Here is a 20,396-nt window from a genome sequence, read left to right on the forward strand (position 1 = left end):
TCCTGGCAGCTGCCTTCCCGTCTGAGCCAGACAGGCCGTGACGGCGGTGCCATTCAGAGATGGAAGATGCCTTTTTGAGCGTGTCCGGGTAATCCCATGCAAGGCGTATCAATTTCCCAGGCGTTCACGAGGGTGTCACCGCCAAGCCTTTTCTGATTGGCAGCTGACGCGTGCCACAAAGACGGGATTCATCCATCCAACTTTACCCTCATTTACTGAATGTCACAGTATTCGGATTAGAGATTGCACATTTAACAAACCAGTACGGGTGACGGAAAAAATAGATTTTTCAATTAATTGAAACTCTTACTTGTAATGATTCCTTATCGGTTAAAAAAAAAAGAAAAATTAATTTTTCTTTTTAATCTGTCCTGTCCAGACAAATCATATTGTTGATGTAGATGATCTTTATCTTGGGTGTCAAACTTTGGCCTGCCGTGTAATTTCATTCAGCCCTTGAGGCAATATCAAATTAACATTAGAGCTGGCCCGCCGGTATTATACAGCGACAGTGCCGCTGTAAAACCGCATTTACCACTAATATTAATACTTGACAACCCTCCCAAATTTTCCCGGGAGACTCCCAAAGTGCGGTGACCTTCCCGAAAAACCTCCCGGGGCAACCATTCTCCCGAATTTCTCTCGATTTCCACCCGGACAATAATATTGGGGGCGTGCCTTACAGCCATTGTCTTTAGCGTTCTCTACAATCTGTAGCCATATCCACTTTACCTCCATACAATCAGCGTGCCGGCCCAGTCACATGATATTCGCGGTTTTAACACACACATAAGCGAATGCATTCCATACTTGGTCAACAGCCATACAGGTCACACTGAGGGTGGCCGTATAAACAACTTTAACACTGTTACAAATATGCGCCACACTGTAAACCCACACCAAACAAGAATGACAAACACACTTCGGGAGAACAACCGCATCGTAACACAACATAAACACAACAGAACAAATACTCACTATCCCTTGCAGCACTAACTCTTCCGGGACGCTACATTATACACCCACCCTACTACCGCTACCACCAAACCCCGCAACTCCGCCCACCTAACTGTTATTTTATTTTAAATATATTAGCCTGTGGAAAAAGTTGTTTTTTTGAAAGTTGATTTTGCACTATTAAGTTAGAGAAGCGTTGCTTGTTCCATATTCAGTGTTAAAGCAAATCAGTGTAGCAAACTGAGCAATAATTAACATTTTATTCATGCACTTTCTCTCGCTACTTCAAGGCTTGAAAGTTTGATTCATTTATTGTTGTTATTTTATTTTCAAATGTATTATTAGCCTGTGGACAAACTTTATTTTGATATTTACCTCAGAAGGCTGAAAATAGAAAACAGGCATTCAATTTTTATTTAAATTGGATTTGATATGCCATTGATATTTTAAATTTTTATTATTATTATTTGAAACTCAATTTTGCATGTCACTATAAAGTTATATAAGCCTTGCTTGTTCAATATTCAATGAAAAACTTGGGTCCATATTAAAAGGTTAACTTGTTCAACCGTGGCCCGCGGCTTTGTTCAGTTTTAAATTTTGGCCCACTCGGCATTTGAGTTTGACACCCCTGATCTAAATCTACTGTACAATTTTACTTTAGAAAATATACTTATTTTATTGCCTTATTTGTATTTGACTTTATTAAATATTTGGGTAGAATTGTATTAAACAAAACCAGTTTTATTTTGAGTAGTATAGAAATGTATCAGAGCTGTTTATCTATTTTATGGAGGAATGTAGTTCATCATATAACTGGCACCCAATATTTTTCAAAAGCAATGAATTTGAATTGAAAATCGTTTTGAATCAAGAATCGATTCTGAATCGAATTGTTACCCCCAATAATCAAATCGAATCGTGTGGTGCCCAAAGGTCCACAGCCCCACAAATCGGTCAATTTGAGCAGCGAAATAGTTCAGTATGGTAAACAGGTTATTGGATAGGATAGGTCTTTATTGTCATTGCACAAGTATGACTAAACGTTGTTTTCTGCACAAACCCGTTCAGGATGAGATAAACAAACAGTGTACAGGGTTACAGAACAGGAATGCTGATAGGTCGCCTCAAGGCGCCCCCGTAAAACATGGGGAAAAAGGTAAAACGCTGCGGAACGATGAGTAAAAAAAAATACAATCTAGACCAGGCTCCGAAAGCACATATACATATTACAACGTTCATCTCGAGATATGTAAAAACATAGGGAAGGGAGTGCAGGGTCATGGTGGTAGGCCGCAGCTCTCAGGCGCTGACCATCCTTTCATCACCCCAATGGGATTTGCGTCAAAGGCGTTTGATTGTGGGTGGGTGGGTATGTATGTGTGTAGCGTATATTTTTGTGGATGCATATTTGTGTGTAAGCCTGCAGTGTGTCTCTGTTCCGCGGCCTTGATGTCGTGCATTCGCTAGTCCAAAGTCAGCAACAACAGGTGCGTGTCCATGAGAGACAAGAAAGGAGTTTGTTGTGTCTTCGCTGCGCAGGACTTCAGGAGAGCCTCTCAGCTGAAAAATTCCTCCCCCCCCCCGATTATTCCGGGAGGTTTCCGGATTTTAGTGCCTCTCCCAGGAATCACCTGGGGCTAATATTCTCCAATTTTCACTCGGACTATAATATCGAGGGCGTGCCGCAATGGCATTGCCTTCAACGTCCTTTACAACATGTCGTCGTGCCTGCCTTTACACCACGTTATTTGCGTGTGGGCCAGTCATATGTAGTATACAGCCTCTGGTAACACACGAAAGTGAGACTGCAAGGCATACTTGGTCAACAGCCATACAGTTTACACTGAGGGTTGTGATATAAACAACATTAACACTATTACTAATATGCGCCACAGTGTGAATCCACACCAAACAAGAATGACAAACGCATTTCGGGAGTACATCCGCTCTGTAACACAACATAAACACAACAGAACATATACCCAGAATCCCATGCATCCCTAACTATTCTAGGCTACATTATACACCCCAGCTAGCACCAAACCCCGCCCACCTCAACCGACGGTAATGTAGCCTGGAAGAGTTAAGGATGCATGATATTCTGGGTATTTGTTGTTTTGTGTTAATGTTGTGTTGTGTTCATGTTGTGTTACAGAGCGGATGTTCTCCCGAAATGTGTTTGTCATTCTTGTTTGGTGTGAGTTCACAGTGTGGCGCATATTAGTAAAAGTGTTAAAGTTGTTCAAACGGGCACTCTCAGTGTGACCTGAATGGCTGTTGAATAACTATGCCTTGGAGTCGATTGCCACTTTCAACATGTGACGATGGCTGGTAAGCTGTTGTACATGTCGTAGAGGGCGCTAAAGGTAGTACCTTCATAGCACTCCCTTATTATTGTTATCTGGGCAAAAACCAGTAGACAATCGCAAGTATGGTTGCTCAGAAACACGGGAGTTTCTTGGAAAATTTGGGAGGGATGGAAAGTGCGATGCTGTCAAGCGGCATTCATATAAAACCCGCGGGCCGTACTAGCATTAAATTTTCATATTAAGGTGCAGCCCGCGTGTCTTAGACCCCTGATTTATACGTAGCAAAAAGCAATAAAAAACTCTGTATGCAGTGTTGTTTCATTTTAAATTTCAAAAGAGTTTTCTGGCTCCCATTGTTTTCTTTATTTTGTGAAACGGGTCGAAATGGCTCTTTGAGTGGTAAAGGTTGCCGACCCCTGCCATAAACCCAAAATCTCGTCAATTTCGTTGAGGCCAGTTAAATAGTGGCAATCAACCAAAATAAAATAAATCTTTTGAAGAAGTAATCCAGGGTATGACATGGTTACATCTAGCCAAGTCATAAAATGATGGTAAACACTTATCAGCAGCCGAAGGAGAGAAATCCAGAATCCAACTATTTCCTCCAGCTCCTTCAGGAGAATCTTGAGGCATTCGCCGACCATTTGAGAGGCATAGCTTTCCAGCGTGTCCTTGGTCTCCCCCAAAGCCTTCTGCCGGTTGGACATGCCCAGGGAAGTTTCCGGAGACCAGATGTTTGACCCACACCGTCCGTCTCTACTCCAGGTACCTCCTGGATTGTGGAGCTCCTCACTATATCTAATTCCAACCACCATCTTGTCCTTTCAGTCTCTACCCGAAACTCGTAGGTTAGAAAAGGAAGCATTGTCTTCCGTCTCAGCTCCTTCTACGGACCGACCCACAGTCAATCTGTCAATCTCTTGACCCATTCCTCCCTTACTTGTGAAGAAAACCTCAAGGTTCTTGAACTCTTCCACTTAGGGCAGGAGCTCATCACCGACCCAGAAATGGCACTCCATCCTTTTCCTTATACGGCTGCAAACCGATCCAGTTAGAGCCAAAGGTCACGGTGTGGTGAATTCAGCAGAACCACAACATCCGCATAAATCTGCCAAACTCGAACCCTGCTTGTGCCTGGAAATTCTGTCCATAAATAATAAGAACAGAATTTGTGACAAAAAGCAACCTGGTGCGGTCCAACTATCACTGGAAAGGGGTCTGATTTACTCTTACCGAGTCATCCAGAGAGCAAACCGATACCTCACATTCCTCAAGGATTTCTTGAAAGACGCGGTCGACGGCCTTCTCCAAGTCGACAAGAGACATTGAGACTGGTTGGGAAAAGTTATAAATGAAAATCCTAAAATAACTCTGAATAATCCAAAAGTCAAACCCAATGAACGCTTACCCACATGACGTCTCAATTGATCAATGGATCGCTCCTCTCACTAGTCATTAATAGTGAGCGACCACCTTTCACAATACAAAGAATCAGAATGACTCGATCTAAAACTGGAAATAATCCACAAAGTCAGGGAAATTGCAGCGAGGTAGGGAGAATCACGTTGTAGGACGGTACGAGTCCGAAGGTGTATCACTGCCCTGGTTTTGTAAACATAAGATCATGTGCTAGTCGTGTATTTTCAAAGTACTACTAACTTCGAAAGTGTTCTCGAGCCAACCTTTCCGACGTGTGATATATTTGTGATACTGATGGTTCTTGGTGTTGCCCTGCACTCCCTAGGAGTTCAACCCCGAGGAGTTCTACCATCTGCTGGAGGCAGCCGAGGATGTTGCCAAAGAAGGTCACCTGATGAAAACTGACATCCCACGGTACATCATCAGCCAACTGGGACTCACCAGAGACCCCATTGAAGGTGAGGGGTGATACTGGAAATACACCAAGTGATTTAAAGGCAAACGTTTGGCTCATCTGAACTTGACATTGTTAGGTACTTTTATGATCTTCTGCTTTGCTAGTCAGGTTTTTTACAAAGTCATCCATTGGACCAAAATTCTCCATTCTAGTACAATCCCGATCTTGGTATCGTCTTGACCATTGGTGTCTAAAGTGTGGCCTGTGGCCAATTGCGGCCTATAGATACTGTTTTAATGGCCTGTGGCGCATTTTTGTTTTTTAATGAAAGGGGAGGTGCACTTTTTTTTTAATTTTGCCTATCGTTCACAATCATTATGAGAGACAGGAATGCACGTCTGTTTTTTTAGGATTTTAAAGATGATTAAAAAATTATTGGAAAATGTGGATTTTAATGTTGTCATTATGGTGGTACTTAATAAATACTTAGGTCCACTACATTACTGTATTTTAATGTTGTCATCATAGTGATACTTAATGAATACTTTGGTCTATTACACTACTGTGCCCACATCTGAGGTCCTCTCCAAGGTTTCTCATAGTCAGCATTGTCACTGGCGTCCCACTGGATGTGAATTCTCCCTGCCCACTGGGTGTGAGTTTTCCTTGCCCTTTTGTGGGTTCTTCCGAGGATGTTGTAGTCGTAATGATTTGTGCAGTCCTTTGAGACATTTGTGATTTGGGGCTATATGAATAAACATTGATTGATTGATTGATAATGTTGTCGTCATGGTCGTACTTAATGAACACGTAGGTCTACTACACTACTGTATTTTAATGTTATCTTTTTTGTGGAACTTAATGAATATGTAGGTCTACTACACTACTGTATTTTAATGTTATCTTTGTTGTGGTACTTATTGACTACTTAGTTCTACTACACTACTGTATTTTAATGTTGTCATCATGGTGTTACTTAATGAATACTTTGGTTTCCTACACTACTGTATTTTAATGATGTTATCTTTATGGTGGTACTTAATGAATACTTAGGTCTACTATACTACTGTATTTTAATGTAATCTTTATGGTTGTACTTAATGAATACTTAGGTCTACTACACTACTGTATTTAATGTTGTCATTATGGTGGTGCTTAATGACTATGAAGGTCTACTATACTACTGTATTTAATGTTGTCATTATGGTGGTACTTAATGAATAATTAGGTCTATACTACACTACTGTATTTTAATATTGTCATTATGGTGGCACCTAATGAATACTTAGGTCTACTACACTACTGTATTTAATGTTGGTCATTATGGTGGTACTTAATGAATACTTAGGTCTACTAAACTTCTGTATTTTAAGAGCCAAGTGTTTTCTGAGGTGGTTCTTGGTGAAAAAGTACTTGTTGCCTTTTCCAAAGTGTGTGCTAATTGATTATTTTTGATATATTTTGGTCATCAGAGATAGTCAACCTGGATAGTTACGACAGTGAAGGACCTCTCACACCTGAAACTGATGACTCAACAGAGGTGGGTGGTTTATTTCTCTTGGGTTTGTGTACAAGTGGTGCACTTTTTATACCCTGCATGTTATTTTTGTACATTAGTCCGCAATGTAACAAGTGATGTGATTGGATACCAAACAGCCAATCAGAGTAGAGTGTCCAGTTGGCTGACTGGTTGCCTTTTTGGCATGGACTTAACGCTGCGCCAAAACTTGCGCAAAGGGGTTTAGAAAGAGAAGTGGTTGTTGCACGGTGCAATGGATAACAGCAAACATGTAGACACATTCATTTAGCACAAAACACATTTATATTGGCTCACACCATTGAATTGCTCAGTTTATTTTCTTCACAAAAGCGTGTAATGAATGCAAAATGTGTTTTTCTCTGCTCAAAATCTGCCTTTGTGACCTCAAAAATTGAGGCACGAATATAAGTCCACATTACAGTTTCCCAACCTTCATTGTGCCAAAGTTTTAGAGTGTATGAAGGGTTTTAAGAGTAGGTGTCATGGTTGCGCATTGTTGAGCTTGGCGTGACCCCAAGATGCGGAGACGGCAGGCGACGGGTATTTGGGAAAATGTTGTTTGATACTTTACATTAGTTTTGGATGATACCGAAACTTTGGATGATACCGCAACTTTGGTTATCAATCCGATACAAAGTCGTTACAGGATCATACATTGGTCATATTCAAAGTCCTCATGTGTCCAGGGACATATTTCCTGAGTTTATAAACATAATATACATTTATTTTTTTAAATGAAAATAGATTTTATGATGCTAAAAAATATCGATGTAATCATAGTGCTTTTGACTTGAAACGCTCCTGTACTTGGTATCATTACAGTGGATGTTAGGAGTAGATCCATCCATGGTGTTTGTCTACATTCAGGTACGGCGCCATTAGCGGTAATGCCGGTGAGCTACGGTGTGAAATGAAGCCTGTTTTGCTCTTCCTTGTCTTCCTTATTGATAAAAAACTTACTTTGTCACCATGAATTAGTGATTTAGAAGTAGCTAAAACACTGCCGACTGCAGGTGGACTTTAGCCGCTATCTATCTAGCCATGTCTTAAAGCACCTCTTCCTGAGGGTGTTTCAGTGTTATAACTTCAACTTTATCTTTACTTTTTAAGCCAAAATTCCCCTGAGTGGGTGCCATGATTGGGTATAAAAGCAGCTTCCATGAAATGCTAAGTAATTCACAAACAAGGATGGGGCAAGGGTCACCTCTTTGTAAGCAAATTGTCGAACAGTTTTAGAACAACATTTCTCAATGAGCTATTGCAAGACATTTAAGGATTTCACCAAAAAGGTTCAGAGAATCTGGAGAAATCACTGCACATAAGTGACAATATAACGGACCTCTGTCCCTCAGGCAGTACTGCATCAAAAACCGACATCAGTGTGTAAAGGATATTACCACATGGGCTCAGGAACACTTCATAAAACCACTGTCAGTAACTAGAGTTGGTCCCTACATCTGTAAGTGCAAGTTAAAACTCTACTATGCAAAGCAAAACCCATTTATCAACAACACCCAGAAACGCCGCCGGCTTCGCTGGGCCCGAGCTCATCTGAGATGGACTGATGCAAAGTGGAAGAGTGTTCTGTGGTCTGACGAGTCCACATTTCAAATTATATTTGGAAACTGTGGACGTTGTGTCCTCCGGAACAGAGAGGAATATAACCATCCGGATTGTTATAGGCGTAAAGTCAAAAGCCAGCATCTGTGATGGTATGGGGGTGTATTAGTGCCCAAGGCATGGGTAACTTACACATCTGTGAAGGCAGTATTAATGCTGTATGGTCCATACAGGTTTTGGAGCAACATATGTTGTCATCCAAGCAACGTTATCATGTATGCCCCTGTTTATTTCAGCAAGACAATGCCAAGCCACGTGTTACAACAGCGTTGCTTCGTAGTAAAAGGGTGCGGGTACTTTCCTGGCCCGCCTGCAGTCCAGACCTGTCACCCATCGAAAATGTGTGGCGCATTATGAAGCGTAAAATACGACAGCGGAAACCCCGGACTGTTGAACGACTGAAGCTCTACATAAAACAAGAATAGGAAAGAATTCCACTTTCAAAGCTTCAACAATTAGTTTCCTCAGTTCCCAAACGTTTATTGAGAGTTGTTAAAAGAAAAGGTGATGTAACACAGTGGTGAACATGCCCTTTACCAACTAATTTGGCACTCATTGCAGCCATGAAATTCTAAGTTAATTATTATTTGAAAAAAAAAAAATAACGTTTATGAGTTTGAATATCTAATATGTTTTTTTTTTGTGCATTCAATTGAGTATGGGTTGAAAAGGATTTGCAAATCATTGTATTCCGTTTATATTCACATCTAACACAATATATATATATATATATATATACACACACACATATATATGTATATATATACAAATATATATATATATATATATACATACACAATATATATATATGTGTGTGTGTGTATATATGTATAAGTATATATGTATATATATATATATATATATGTGTGTGTGTGTATATGTATGTATGTATACACAGTATATGTATATATATGTGTACATATGTATATGTATGTATATATACTGTATGTATATATGTATATATTTATGTGTGTGTTTATATATATATATATATATATATATATATATATATATATATATATATATGTGTGTATATATATATATATGTATATATGAATATATATGTGTGTGTGTAGATACTGTGTGTATATATATATATATATATATATTTATATATATATCCAGTACATACAGAATATATAGGAACTACGGGACAAAAACGACTAAGTCCAAGCACCAGGACAGGAACTGATACAAAACATGGGAAAATAACTCTCGGGAAGTGTTAATAAGTGTGTCTGAAAGCTGTGTGGAGGGCTGATAAATATTTTTAATGCATATAATACTCATAAAAATCATACAATAATAATCAAGGGAATAATATATACCAAAATAATGGTCATGTTGTCTCAATTTGCTCCCACATTTACCTGTTTAGTTGAACACAAACATAGTTTCTAGTAAATAAACAATCAATTTGTGTCATTTGCACCGTGGTTGTGAGTCACTGTCTTTAGACTCAATGTCCACAGTGATTCTTTCAATGCTGATCTCCCACAACATTCCACAAGTCACGGTGCGGGTTTCCCTCGGTTTACATGAGCGAGCATATTTTTTGGTGTACATTTTAAATAGCTGCTTGTTAGGCCATTATGGCTGACGTTTAATCAATGCTCCTTGTCCTTTTGATACAAAGGGTAAGATTAGAGCAATGAAGCCTCCTGGGGAAGAAGACTTCCAGACCATCAAGCTTATTAGCAATGGAGCATACGGGTAAGTGTGAGCGCGACAATGCACAAACACAGTCCCGGTCCACCATGTTGTTAAAAAGTGCCCCTTTGCTTGAGATCCAAAATCAGTGGTTCTTAACTTTTTGGAGGTACAACACCCCACCAGTTTCATATGCGCATTCACCTAACCCTTCGTTAGTTACATTTTTTTCAAATTCAAGACAAAGTTATATGTTTTTGGTAACACTTAAGTATAGGGAACATATTGTAAGTAACAAAGTTAGTTTTTGTACTCTTAGTTCCTGTTACCATGCCGACTTATGAATTTCACCTGCCTCTGGTGTTCGTACCGCGCACCTGTTTCTAATCAAGACCCTTATTTAAGCCTGTCTTTGCCAGGTAGTCGACCTGGCGTCATTGCTTGTTTTTATGCGATACCATAGTTCGTGTTGCTCGATTCATGCCGTGTCCACGTAAGTCTTGTTTATATCTTGCCACAGTTTCGTGTTTATTCGGAGCAATAATTTATGTTTGTTTGTTTCATGCCACAGTTTTGTGTTTGTTCCACGCCATAGTTTATGCTTGTTTACCTCACGCCCTGCCAAGATTTATGGAGTTAATAAATATGTTCCTACCTGCAAGCCTTGTCCGGAATAGTCCATTTGCATCCCGGAAGAACAAACCCCTCAGTAAGCTGCGACCCCTCCGTCATGACAGAATGATCATAAGTCGGCATGGTAACCAAACAAAACAAGGGAGCACAAACAGGAACTAAAAGAGTCCAAAAACTAACAAAAAATAACAAACATAATCCAGACCACAAATCATGACCAATTTAGAGTTACTTGGACACTAGGGGAACATATTCTAAGCAAAAAGACTTAATTTAGAGTTAATTGGTTAGGGTTAGGGGCAGGGTTAGAGGGTTAGGGTTATATAATAAGGCCTTAATAATGACTTAAGATCCAAAATTTTACAAATTTGCATGTTAATAAGCAACTAATTAATGGTGAATATGTTCCCCATACTAAAGTGTTATCTTGTTTTTTTACTGGTGCACAAAATGCACCATGCATGAACATCACCTTGTTCAAACAACAAAACCAACACAGTGCATAAACTCACAACAAAAATACACACCTGCAAATCAGTCATCTGTTGCCGTATCTGTAATACACCGATAGGGAGAAGTTTGTATTTACACGATGAGTCGGGTGTGTTTTGACCTCCGCCGAACCCCTCAGGCCGACTCACCGAACCCCTAGGGTTCGATCAAACCCAGGTTAAGAACCACTGCCTAAAAGGGATCATTTCTATAAATCAGATTTCATATGTGTAGTAGGTTATAGCCAAGCCACAACGTTACTACGATCTAAATACAAAACATACACACAGGGACTTCCTGTTCAGTGCAACATAGGCTTCAAAATAAAAGCCACCCGGATTTTTCACCCAAAGTCACAATAGCCGTAATTTCCGGACATTTTTCCTGCACTTTGAACCTTATGATTTATAAAATGGCGAAGCTGATTTATAAGTTTTTATCTTCAACCATAATGCAAATATTGAAAACAAAACAAGCAAATACACTGAAAAGGTGTGTTATTGTTTTTGCTATGGCGCCATCTTTTGGGTGAGTTTACTTACTGCAAGTGCTCCACTGTCTTTTTCATTTAGTGCTTTCAAACAGGAAGTACAGTGACGTTCTGTTTTCTTGCCGTCTGTAGCGTTTTTACTCGTTTGTATTCTTCATTCATCACGTTTGTACATTTATCACACCGGGCAACATTTGTAAGTTTTACAATATAACAAACAATTCTTGCTTAATAAAGTTTTCCCATGTGTCATGTTTGCAGGACTTTTCGCGCACATTTGTGCCTGTTATCGTAATGTAATTAAGGTAGCGTCATTAGAATGAGATAAAATGCTAACACGTTTTAGTGTCTGTGTTAGTATTATTAACTTACAATTGTTTCAGTTTCAGAAATTCTCCTGTAAATTCACCAAGATGTCACCGTGGAGTTATTGAGTCTGTTTAGCTCAGTGGTTCCCAAAGTGGGCGGTACCGCCCCCCTGGGGGCGGTGGAAAGATCTGGGGGGGCGGTGAGGAAGAAGGGGGCTGTAGGGGGGCGGCAGTCCGAAGTCGAAGTCAGAAGTTCGAACGTTTGTTTGACGATTTGTACACAACACGTGCAGCAGGACGAGTCAGTGGACGACGCATCAGGGTCCGGTTACCACACGCCAACATCATATTTAGTAGAACGGGGCTTCAGTGTAGTCGTCTTGGTTCTTTCCAAGCAAAGAAACCGACTGAAAATTACTGACCGCGGGGATCTACAACTTCTTCGTAGTGAGTTCCAGCCTTATGTTGAGAAGCTTATGTCCCTGCACCAAGCACATCCATCCCATTAATATTAAGTGTGAGACAATGAAGGTTACTGGTGGAATGTTTATTTACCATTCTATGTTGCTGAAATACACATTTGTGTTTAACCTTTCTCTTTTCAAATTGCAGCATACCAAATATCAAGAAAGAGGTGTTTGTTCCCATATGTGTCTGTGTGTGTGTGGGGGGGGGGGGGGGGGGGGGAACGATTGGTTTAGCTGATTGGACAGCTAGCTCGCACAGCTCGTGGGTCCATGACCATGACTTCTGTTTTTTTTGATCAACCGTTTTACTGCCGTGTTACAGACACCATTTGGAAACAATTAGGTTGTGTAAATAACTCATTTCGCAATTTATATTCATTTTCGTCCGTTGCAGCTAATATATTAAATATAAGATAAAATATGATGTATATAAAAAATAAATATATATATATATATATATAATATTAATATATAGATAGATGGGTAGATAGACACACATGTATTTACATAAATAAAATGTTTTCTTAAAACTTGGTGGGTGCAGCTTAATAGGGTAAATACTAGTTTGAGTTAAGGCAATAACTGAGGGGATGTGGAGCTGCACACTAAAAAATGCTGGGTTATTTTGATAACCCATTTTATGAGTTGTGTCATGATCTGTGGTCCGGATCATGTTTTTTGTTATTTTCTGTTAGTTTGAGACTCCATTCGTTCCGGTTTTTGTGCACCCTTGTTTGTTTTAGTTTCCATGACGACTTATGATTTTCACCTGCCTCTTGCATTCGGGTCACACCTGTCTGTAATCAGGAGACTATTATTTAAGCCTGTCGTTGCCAGTTAGTCCGTTTCATGCTCTTTTCATGCCATAGTTTCATGCTTGTATTCATGCGATTCCATAGTTCATGCTATTTGTTTCAAGCCACAGTTTAGTGAGGTTTTCATGTCTTTAGTTTCATGTTTCATGTCCTAAGTTTTTTTACCTTAGCTTCCGCGTGCAATAGGCACGCTCGCCTTCGGGTTGTTTTCTGTTTTTTGTACCCATTTGAGTTTTTGGAATTAAATCTGTTCCTACCCGCTACCCTGGTCCGGAAAAGTCTGTTTGCATCTAGGGAGAACAGTCCTCGCGGTAAGTTGCGAAAAACCCCTCGTCATGACAAGTTGCAAGTGTTGGGTTAAATGTTGGAGTTTTTTTTATGAAGAGAAATCCATTTTTTCGGTGGTAGGGGTACTATTTTATCTCAATTTATGGGTTTTCAAAACTATGAACCATTGTTGGGTTGTTTTTCAATGAGTAACGCTTTTTTTTTTTTTCATTAAAAAGGTACTTTTTTTCTTGAAGGGAATTTTGTTAAGGATTAATCTCATTTACATTAATTACAATCACACATCTTATGTACATGATTCCACTGTAATGAATTTTTCATTCAAATAAGCATAATTTTGAAATATTCCTGCTGTTTTGGATCTGTTTTTTTGATCATCAGCGCTGTTTATTTGGTCCGACACCTGGAGACACGCCAGCGTTTCGCCATGAAGAAGATTAACAAGCAAAACCTGATCCTGAGGAACCAGATCCAGCAGGCCTTTGTCGAGAGAGACATCCTCACCTTTGCGGAGAACCCCTTTGTGGTCTCCATGTTCTGCTCCTTTGAGACCCGTCGGCACCTGTGCATGGTCCTGGAGTATGTGGAAGGTGCTGTGCTGTTCAACGTTTTATTGTTTGATACCACCCCTCAAACATATGTCATGTACAAAACCCAAAACCAGTGAAGTTGGCACATTGTGTAAATGGTAAATAAAACCAGAATGATTTGCAAATCATTTTCAACTTATATTCAACTGAATAGACTGCAAAGACAAGATATTTAACGTTCAAACTGGAAAACGATGTTTTTTGGGGGGGTTTTTTTCAAATATTAGCTAATTTTGAATTTGATGCCTGCAACATGTTTCCAAAAAGCTGGCACAGGTGGCAAAAAAGACTGAGGAAATTGAGGAATGCTCATCAAACACTTATTTGGAACATCCCACTGGTGAACAGGTTAATTGGGAACAGATGTGTGCCATGATTGGGAATAAAAGCAGCTTCTATGAAATGCTGAGTCATTCACAAACAAGGATGGGGCGAGGGTCACCATTTTGTCAACAAATTTGTGAGCAAATTGTCCAACAGTTTAAGAACAACATTTCTCAACCAGCTATTGAAAGGAATTTAAGGATTTCACCATCTACGGTCCCGAATAGCATCAAAAGGTTCAGAGAATCTGGAGAAATCACTGCACGTAAGCGATGATATTACGGCCCTTCCATCCCTTAGGTGGTACTGTATCAAAAAGTGACATTAGTGTGAAAAAGGATATCACCGCATGGGCTCAGAAAAACTTCAGAAAACTACTGTCAGTAACTACAGTTGGTCGCTACATCTGTAAGTGCAAGTTAAAACTCTACTATGCAAAGCCAAAGCCATTTATCAACAACACCCAGAAACGCCGCCGGCTTCGCTGGGCCCAAGCTCATCTAAGATAGACTGATGCAAAATGGAAAAGTGTTCTATGGTCTGACGAGTACACATTTCAAATTATATTTGGAAACTGTGGACGTTGTGTCCTTTGGAACAAAGAGGAAAAGAACCCTCCGGATTTTTATAGGCACAAAGTCAGCATCTGTGATGGTATGGGGGTGTATTAGTGCCCAAGGCATGAGTAACTTACACATCTGTGAAGGCACCATTAATGCTGAAAGGTACATACAGGTTTTGGAACAACATATGTTGCCATCCAAGCGACGCTATCATGGACGCCACTGCTTATTTCAACAAGAAATAAGCCAAGCCACGTGTTCCAACTGCAGGGCTTCATAGTAAAAGAGTGCGGGTACTAGACTGGCCTGGGTGTAGTCCAAACCTGTCTCCCATTGAAAATGTATAGCGCATTATGAATCCTAAAATACCACAACTGAGACCCCGGACTGTTGAACAACTTAAGCTGTACATCAAGCAAGAATGGGAAATAATTCCACTTCAAAAATATGTCTCCTCAGTTCCCAAACGTTTACTGAGTGTTGTTAAAAGGAAAGGACATGTAACACAGTGGTAAAAATGCCCCTGTGATAACTTTTTTGCAATGTGTTAAATTGTAAGTTAATGATTATTTGCAAAAAAAAAGAAAAAGTTTCTCAGTTCAAACTTTAAATATCTTGTCTTTGCAGTCTATTCAATTGAATATAAGTTGAAAAAGATTTGCAAATCATTGTATTCTGTTTTTATTTACCATTTACACAACGTGACAACTTCACTGGTTTTGGGTTTTGTATAAGAAATAACCAGAAAAGCATTTGGAAACCGTAGACCTCCGCCAGGCCCTGTCTTCCATTAGTAAAACAAGTCCTGAATCGTGATCCTGATCTAAGGCCTTTAGAGTTAATACATTATGTATACATATATATGTAAATATGATATATATATTTAATATATATTATACATATATATTTGTATATTATAATAATACATTATGTACACATATAGCGCCCCCCGCGACCCCGAAAGGGAATAAGCGGTAGAAAATGGATGGATATATATACATATATATATATATATATATATATATATATATATATGTGTGTGTGTGTTTCTTTATGTGCAGTCAGCTTTTTTTTTTGCCCAATGTGGCCCCCAAGTTAAAAAGTTAGGACACCCCTGTACTACACTGTACAGTATATGCCCTTTTTTTACATTTTAAAATTCTCTCCACTTTATATTCTTTGCACGGTTCCATTTTTGTATCATGGCGATCACGCGGCAGAGAGAGGAACACCTCATTCCGACTCTCTGCGTGTCTTGTACACGCTGCCAACTGACCATGAAGAATGTGGAATCTAACCAGGACTTTCTTGTGTGCTGTCAGGAGGCGACTGTGCCACTTTGCTGAAGAACATCGGAGCTCTGCCGGTGGAAATGGCCCGCATGTACTTTGCAGAGACTGTCCTTGCACTGGAGTATTTGCACAACTACGGCATCGTGCACCGCGATCTCAAACCTGACAAGTAAGACTCTTCCCTTTAAAGCGACTCCGGGTTGTAAAATTGCCGTTCTGTTGTGTGCAATTTCCAATGATTGTCACACACGTGAGGTGTAGCGAAATTTTTCTCTGCATTTGATCCATCACCCTTGATCACCCCTTCGAGGTGAGGGGAGCAGTGGGCAGCAGCGGTGGTTACACCCGGGAATCATTTTTGGTGATTTAACCCCCAATTCCAACCCTTGATTTTGAGTGCCAAGCAGGGAGGTAATGGCTCCCATTTTTATAGTGTTTGGTATGACTCGACCGGGGTTTGAACTCACAACCTACCGATCTCAGGGCGGGCACTCTAACTACTAGGCCACTGAGTAGTGTCAGGACTTTGACTTGGATTTGTTTTGCTTCTTCAACGCAGAGAGAATTTAGAACGAGCCAGGCGTGAATTCAGGCACATATTTAATTTGTTTACACACTATAATACAAAAAGGCAAACAAATGGCGCGCTCGAGGGCGGAAAACTTGGCTATGAAACTAAATATTAGAACCGAAGCTCTAACTATAAACTTGAAACCAAAACACTTGCTCGATGGCATGAATAATAATGAACTATACACAAAAACCCGCAATGTGGCATAAATTAAAAAAACTTGCACTGTGGCATAAACAACACAAACTTACAAGGTCTAGACAGCATAGAAAATAGAATAGCATGGCATGAGGGAAGGAGCAGCATGGGTAGGTGTAAGGTACAAGCATGTAGCAAGTAGTATGCAGTAGCAGTATGCAAAGTTCCCAGGCCGAGGAACAGAAAACAAATGACTTAAATAGTGACCATGATGATGAGAAACAGGTGTGGGGCTGAGGGCAGGGGCGTGACTTGGAGACCAGGTGGAAACTAATGAGTAACTATGGAAACCAACAAAACCAGGAAGGGCAAAAACGGGAAACAAGAGTCCAAAAACAAAACATAACATGATCAAACATTAACCCACATTAACAGGCATGACAAGTAGGTGGGCAGTGTTTTCCTGAGCGTGCGCGAGCACAAATTTTATCGACGAGATATCACTCTGCCTTTAGAGTCTTAGTAGTCAACCGAAGTCCTTTGGGTTTAGGTTGATGCTTTCGTTAGTAAAAAAAATAAAAAAGCCCTTCTGACGGCCATGACATCAAAGGCATCGGTAACAGTGTCCAATCACACTGGGCGGTATAGCTCGGTTGGTGGAGTGGCCGTGCCAGCAACTTGAGGGTTCAAGGTTCGATCCCCACTTCCGCCATCCTCGTCACTGCCGTTGTATCCTTGGGCAAGACACTTTACCCACCTGCTCCCAGTGCTACCCACACTGCTTTAAGTGTAAAAAATTAGATATTGGATTTCACTATGTGAAGCCCCTTAAGTCACTAGAGAAAAGTGATATATGAATATATCATTGGAATTTGGAATGGAAGGGGGTGGCACAGGTCCGGTGTCCATGGATGAAGTGCTGGCTGTCCAGAGTCTGGACCCGAGGTGGACCGCTCGCCTGTGCATCGGTTGGGGACATGTCTGCGCAGCTGACCCGTCTCCGCTCGGGATGGTCTCCTGCTGGCCCGACTATGGACTGGACTCTCACTATTATGTTAGATCCACTATGGACTGGACTCTCATTATTATGTTAGATCCACTATGGACTGGACTCTCTCTATTATGTTGGATCCAATATGGACTGCACTCTCACAATATTATGTTAGATCCACTATGGACTAGACTCTCACTATTATGTAAGATCCACTATGGACTGAACTCTCACTATTATGTTAAATCCACTATGGACTGGACTCTCATTATAATGTTAGATTCACTCAACGCCCATTGCAGGGGGAGGGTCACCCACATCTGCGGTCTTCTCCAAGGTTTCTCAGTCATTCTCATTGACATCCCACTGGGTTGTGAGTTTTTCCTCGCCCTGGTGTGGGAATCCGAACTGAAGATTGTCGTTGTGGCTTGTGCAGCCCTTTGAGACACTTGTGATTTAGCGCTTTGTCAATAATCATTGATCGAATTCACTTCACTACCCGTTACTACTAAAACCAAGACCGTATCTATGGGCATCAGATTCTGTAAGATAAAATGTGATTCATCCCCTCAGCCTTCTGATAACGTCCATGGGCCACATCAAGCTCACCGACTTCGGCCTGTCTAAAATGGGTCTGATGAGTCTGACCACCAACCTGTACGAAGGACACATAGAGAAGGACACTCGTGAGTTCTTGGATAAACAGGTAGGACAATCATTATTTCCCTCACTTCCAAGTTGTCGCAATCAGCGCCTCGGCTAATGATGCCCAACAAACGGCTCTGCAGGTGTGCGGGACGCCAGAATACATCGCTCCCGAAGTCATCCTTCGCCAAGGCTACGGGAAGCCGGTGGACTGGTGGGCGATGGGGATCATCCTGTACGAGTTCTTGGTGGGGTGCGTGCCGTTCTTCGGAGACACGCCGGAGGAGCTGTTCGGGCAAGTCATAACAGGTGAGGTCATTTGAAGGGCATCGTGATGAAGTTATGAGGAGTGGCGTCATGAATATTTGTGTGTCTGACAGACGACATCGTGTGGCCCCAAGGAGACGAGGCACTCCCTCTGGACGCCCAGCATCTCATCTCCTGTCTCCTGCAGACCAATCCACTCGTTCGACTGGGAACAGGTCAGCATGCCCTCGCACTTTGACTTGGTTTCACCAGAAAAAAGACTTGTTGAGGGTTTTAGTTTATTTGGAACATGCGTACAAGGTTGCATCACCTAATGATCACCATTATCAGTGTCACCCTTAGACTAAGAATACAATTGGAAATAAGATTTTTTTTAAATAGGAATAAGGATTGAAACTTGTATGGCAAAGTTCAAATGAATAAGAATAAAACTACAATCAGATTCAGAAATACGTATTAATCCCCGAGGGGAAATTAACATTTTCAGCACAATCCCATTCAAGATCAGACAAACATTACAGGGAGACAGAACAGGATCGCTGAGGGGTCTGCCAACTTCCGCCGCCCCTTACAAAAAAGGTGAGATACAGGTAAACAATGGGGGGGAGGAAAAAAAAAATCGGTCTAAGCCGGGGCCCCTGGAGAGGGGCTCCAGACTGAGGCCAAGGGAAAAAAACAACTCATAGCCATAGCACACATCCCTCTTACATGTGTGTAAGAAGGAAACATCAAACATCAAAGAACACAAAGGACATTAAAGACATTATAATATATAAATATTTATATATTTATATTTATATATTTAAATTTATATATTATATATAAATATAAATATATATAGAGATCTCAGGACCATTAATGCATATTAGTAACCTATCATTTCAAACAATCCAATCCAATCCACTTTATTTATATAGCACATTTAAACAACAATAACGTTTCCAAAGTGCTGCACAGCCATGTTAAAAACAATATTAAAAAAACAATATTATCCTCCACCGATGACTGAATAAAAACAAAAAATAAATAAATATAAAACCAATATAAAATAAAATAAAAACAATAAAAAAACTAATTTTAAAGGGTAAAATCAATTAAAACAGTAAAATAGAAATCAAAGTGTATAAAAAACACAGAGGACAACAGAGGACAGAGGATCACACAACTCACGTAGTGTTAAAAGCCAAAGAATAAAAGTGGGTCTTAAGACGAGACTTAAAACACTCCACTGTGGAAGCAGTTTGAACATGGAGGGGCAGAGTGTTCCAGAGCTTAGGGCCGACCACAGAGAAGGCCCTGTCTCCCTTGGTCTTAAGTCTGGTCTTGGGCACCACGAGCTGGAACTGGCTCTCGGACCTCAGAGCGTGCGCAGGAATGTAAATTTGGATGAACAGGTACATTTCCAAACAAAATGACAATAGCTAAAGTTGCACCAATTTATAAGACTGGAGACAAACATCTATTTACAAATTATAGACCTGTTTCTTTACTTCCACAATTTTCTAAAATCATTGAAAAACTGTTCAATAACAGATTAGAGAGTTTCACAAATAAAAATAGAATATTCGTAGAGAACCAATATGGATACAGAGCTAATGTTTCAACTTCAATGGCTTTAATTGAAATT

General features: G+C 40.3%; 1 protein-coding gene across 2 annotated transcripts in view; it reads left to right on the forward strand.

Moving 5' to 3' along the window:
• The window catches only part of LOC133541765 (microtubule-associated serine/threonine-protein kinase 1-like), a 142,673-nt gene that overhangs the window by 94,684 nt on the left and 27,593 nt on the right, over nucleotides 1-20,396 (forward strand). For both annotated transcript variants that reach the window (XM_061885337.1, XM_061885338.1), the window contains exons 10-17: nucleotides 5,014-5,146; nucleotides 6,558-6,625; nucleotides 9,882-9,958; nucleotides 13,770-13,978; nucleotides 16,188-16,326; nucleotides 18,431-18,563; nucleotides 18,646-18,811; nucleotides 18,883-18,984. In XM_061885337.1, the coding sequence (XP_061741321.1) occupies nucleotides 5,014-5,146; nucleotides 6,558-6,625; nucleotides 9,882-9,958; nucleotides 13,770-13,978; nucleotides 16,188-16,326; nucleotides 18,431-18,563; nucleotides 18,646-18,811; nucleotides 18,883-18,984 (1,027 nt within the window). The remainder of the gene's footprint in view (nucleotides 1-5,013; nucleotides 5,147-6,557; nucleotides 6,626-9,881; nucleotides 9,959-13,769; nucleotides 13,979-16,187; nucleotides 16,327-18,430; nucleotides 18,564-18,645; nucleotides 18,812-18,882; nucleotides 18,985-20,396) is intronic.

The sequence above is a fragment of the Nerophis ophidion genome, linkage group LG23, assembly GCF_033978795.1.
Source record: "Nerophis ophidion isolate RoL-2023_Sa linkage group LG23, RoL_Noph_v1.0, whole genome shotgun sequence".
Taxonomy (NCBI): Eukaryota; Metazoa; Chordata; class Actinopteri; order Syngnathiformes; family Syngnathidae; genus Nerophis; species Nerophis ophidion.